We start from the raw sequence: 4,383 nt of genomic DNA, 5'->3' as shown, positions 1-4,383 counted from the left end.
CCATTATAGCTGGGTTTTTATAGCGAAACGTTACTGTGTTAACTGTTATGTTTCAGATGGAAATTAACGCCAGCTACCTATACCGTTATTTTAAGCGAACACAATACCGATAAAAATATATTAGATTGAGCCTACTTTTTACTCATTTTTTGATCTTACTTTTGCGCAAGAATTAACCATACATGCTAAAACTTTCTTGAAAGAATGCGTATATGTTTAAACGTGTTATAGTTACAAAATTCGAATATCTTTAAAACACCGGCTCACTACCTAGGACTTCGGCCTAGGTCCTAGATTGTGTTACATTCTGAACACAGTAAGTAAATACAGATGATAAAATAAATGCATTTTTTATTGTACAGTTGTCTCACGTCGCGGCGTATCACATCAGTAAATAATGATTGTCATTAACGCCACGTTGTATAAATAAAAAAACTATAAAACACACAAAAAATTCAAAGCGTAAACGTACATGGGAAATAATGTGTAAATAAACCAGTTCGATTGTTTTTCGCAAATACAGCTAAAATTATTAGCGAAATTCAAAGTTAATGCCACAAGGAGATTTAGTTAGGTATACTCAAAGTTAAAAACAATGTTCAACGCTTTGCTGACATAGCGCTTCATATTTCGTTAATTCTCCTTACAACCAAATATAAATCTACAGGTTTAATAAAAAGAAAGTTAAATCATCACCTACAGAACACCTTTACTACATAAGTAGCGACCAGAGCGTTTATCAAAATCCACATCGACTTGCTCTGAACTGCGGATGCGCTTCCCCGTTTACCAGTGCTTGGCGCATCTGTTTCGATAACCATCGACACGTTAGCTCTATCTGTGACTTCAACTCCTGGTCTCGGAGTGAAGCGCTTGTCCTTGGGTTCTTCTGTTATGAGGATTGGCACGGTGGTTGTTGTTTCTGAAGTCGTTGGTATTTTGGTTGTTGTGGATTCAGTCACTGGTGGTAACGTAACGAGTTCTGACGTAGCAATAATAGGTTGTGACGTAGTAGTAGTTGCCTCTGACGTAGTTGTGGTTATTGCTTGTGACGTGGTAGTGGTTGCTTTTGACGTAGTAGGTGGTTGTGACGTAGTTGTAATTGCCTCTGACATAGTTGTAGTTGGTTGTGATGTAGTTGTAGTAGTTGCCTGTGACGTAGTTGGCTGTGACGCAATCGTTGTTGATTGTGAGGTAGTCGTAATTGCATCTGACGTAGTTGTAGTTGTTTGTGGCGTAGTAGTAGATGCATGTGACGTAGTTGTAGTTGGTTGTGACGTAGTAGTGGCTTGTGACGTGGTTGCCTCTGACGTAGGCATAGTAGGTTGAGTTGTGGATATAACAACAGTCGATGTTTGCACTTCATCAGTAGTGAAAACTGTTGTGCTTGCTTCGGGAATCATCAGTGTTGAATCTGTTGTAGCGTATTCACCGTAATCTTGCCATGTGGTTGATTCTGAAAAAGAAACATTTTAAATAACTAACAAGCCAACATAACGAAAACACAAGGTTTATTGTACATACAACCGTCCACATTGTAAAGTAGACATGTTTTCATTCTCTTTTATCGTCCCATTAGGTAGTAAACAAAGAATATTCACAAAATTATATAATGTATCCTCACGACTATAAAAAGCGTTGTTAGTTGGTAAAAACAAAATTAAGAAATATGGACAAATGTGTTAAAGTTTTCCCAATCTGACCCAGCAGTACTATGAACAACAAATCGCATATTAATTGGAGCTAAAACAAAATTGATAACAAGCGTAGATAAAATACCTTTGTCTGGACAATCTAACTCGTCTTCAGCATCGTTACAATCTTCTACATTATCGCATAACCACATAATAGGAATACATATTCCGTCACTACAAGCAACAGAATCATCTCCGCATACACCTGACGCAACTGGAAAAAACAATGTAAACATTAATCAACCACAAAGTTACATATGTGGTAACTCGTAAGCGGACCCAAAGTATGTGAAAAAGGACACTCGTGTAATAACGATTGTCTTTGTACCTATGCGAGGGTAAATAAGTAATTTCACTTAATAGGCATCAGAAAATACGTTTGGGCATACTAATTATTTTGTGTTTCTGATCCCACATGACATATTTATGTAAGGACTTTCAAAGATACGGATCGCGGTTATACAGAATTTAATTATGAAATATAAGTCATTCGCTTTTATTACAGCGTGTATGCGCATAGCCTTTGTTTGCTGTCATTGTTTATTCATATCACCCACAAAGTTACATATTTGGTAACTGATCAACTGGCACGAGGTGTATGAAACAAAACACCCATGCTATAACGACTATCGTTGCCCCGCCACGCGACAATAAATAAGTTACATTTATGCATTCATACCTGTACTTGTAATGCTAGGAGATACTGTTGATCTGAATATGACAGTAGCATTGACGCGATCCATTGTTGTAGCACCTGTCGTTTCAATAGCCATATGTGATGACGTAGGTGGTTGAGTTGTTGACGTCACTACTGGTGTTGATGACGTAATTTGCTCTGTTGATGACATCATTGGCGCCGTGGTTGTGGTCGTAATTGGCATGGGAGATGACGTCATTGCTACAGTTGATACCGTCGTGGCTAATGATGACGTCATAGATAGAGTAGATGGTGACGTCACAGACGGAGTAGATGATGACGTCACCATTTCTGACGTAGATTCGGTTGTAATAGGCAAGGTTGGGATGGTTGTCTTGTCCATGGTTGTGGTTTGTGGGGTGGTGATGGTTACTTGGGTGGTGTTTACGTTCGTAAGGATTGGGGGAAGGCCAGTTAAATCATCTGTAAAGCAAATGGGTCGGTAGTTTAGTGAATACGTTTAAATAGATTTGACTCGGTTTTCCAGTTTATACGTGCTCTGGAGGCGCTTTAGAGTATCTCTTGATCAGTTAAACACAATTAGATTTGTTAAAGGGTTGTACGAAGAAATTACTAAATACCAGATTCCATTCGGCAGTTTAGTTAAATAGATTGTGTTAGCATATATATTATTGCAAATTTTGGCTACTTTAAAACCTAGCATATGTGAACCATGAATGGCATATTACCGTCACAGTTGTTTTCGTCATCGCTGTCCAAACAGTCAGGCACACCATCGCATACAAAGGTTTGAGAAATGCAACTAAAACCAGATGAGCACTTGTACTCGTTGTCCAAGCAATCTATTTAAATAGTAATGTTTTAGATGCATAAAATACGAATTTCTAGTCAGATTTGAAACGGAATTTATAACCTATATGTATTGTTAGTTTGTCTTCATTTTAAATGTTACGTTTTAAAATTTAGGCCAGAATTAGTGATGTTCAAAGTTAAAATGAACGCTGTTAGGAAAGCGCTAACCAGAGACGCAAAAATAACGGTTCTATGTAGCAGAACCAACGTATTAGAAACAAATCTTTTACAGAAGCACACAGATAGGTAGGGATATACCATAGCACTGTTTTATTAAAAAAATGTTTTTTACCTGCAACAGTTGGAATAGGAGGCTCAACGAATCCAGCCGTTGTAGTTTCTAAAAAAACAGAAAATATAAAAAAACTGCTGTGATTAAAATCCGAGAATTTGGTCCTGATCTATATACTGCTCATTAAGTTGCGCGATTCTCGTAACGAAGCTGATGGGACACCTTTACCAGATAATATCCAGAAAACGATTCTCGTAACGAAACTGATGGGACACCTTTACCAGATAATTAAGTTGCGCGATTCTCGTAACGAAGCTGATGGGACACCTTTACCAGATAATATCCAGAAAACGATTCTCGTAACGAAACTGATGGGACACCTTTACCAGATAATATCCAGAAAACGATTCTCGTAACGAAACTGATGGGACACCTTTACCAGATAATATCCAGAAAACGATTCTCGTAACGAAACTGATGGGACACCTTTACCAGATAATATCCAGAAAACGATTCTCGTAACGAAACTGATGGGACACCTATACCAGATAATATCCGTTGGCGATTCTGGTAGCACATAACGTTCAGATATTCGGATCGTGTTTTAAACAATTAACAACGGTCTATGGGAGTCGTGAGGATACAGTTTATAATTCTATGAATGTTCTTTGTTTACTACAAAATGGGACGCGAAAATAGAATGAAAAGGTGTCTCATCTTCGCCCACCCTACTATACATTTGCCGCTATGGAATATATATAACAGAATAGAAAGTCTACATAAACAAAACATTAAATTACCTGCGTCTTGCCCGGGCGTTGCAATTTCAGTCGTTTCAGTTATAGTAATCACTGTAAAGTTTAATCCGTGTTAATTACATTTCTTCATGCTTGATTATATATGTGTATTGAAGTAAACCTTGTTGCTAGGCATATTATATAGTTTTT

At 37.6% G+C, this 4,383-nt stretch overlaps 1 protein-coding gene across 5 annotated transcripts in view; it reads right to left on the bottom strand.

Annotated features, from left to right (window-relative positions):
- Positions 1 to 334: 334 nt before the first annotated feature.
- The window catches only part of LOC100183768 (flocculation protein FLO11), a 9,974-nt gene continuing 5,925 nt past the window's right edge, over positions 335 to 4,383 (bottom strand). For 2 of the 5 annotated variants that reach the window (XM_026837688.1, XM_026837690.1), the window contains 5 exons: positions 3,497 to 3,544; positions 3,081 to 3,194; positions 2,374 to 2,814; positions 1,780 to 1,908; positions 335 to 1,456 (listed from right to left, as the gene is read on the bottom strand). In XM_026837688.1, coding sequence (XP_026693489.1) covers positions 693 to 1,456; positions 1,780 to 1,908; positions 2,374 to 2,814; positions 3,081 to 3,194; positions 3,497 to 3,544 — 1,496 coding nt within the window. In that variant the 3' untranslated portion in view covers positions 335 to 692. Of the gene's footprint in view, positions 1,457 to 1,779; positions 1,909 to 2,373; positions 2,815 to 3,080; positions 3,195 to 3,496; positions 3,545 to 4,236; positions 4,288 to 4,383 lie in introns of all 5 variants that reach the window. The other 3 variants (XM_026837689.1, XM_026837691.1, XM_026837687.1) reach the window with 2 other exon arrangements.

This window comes from Ciona intestinalis, chromosome 14 (genome assembly GCF_000224145.3).
Source record: "Ciona intestinalis chromosome 14, KH, whole genome shotgun sequence".
NCBI lineage: Eukaryota > Metazoa > Chordata > Ascidiacea > Phlebobranchia > Cionidae > Ciona > Ciona intestinalis.
Note: the sequence above shows the minus strand (reverse complement) of the source record. Positions and strands in the feature narration are given on the sequence as shown.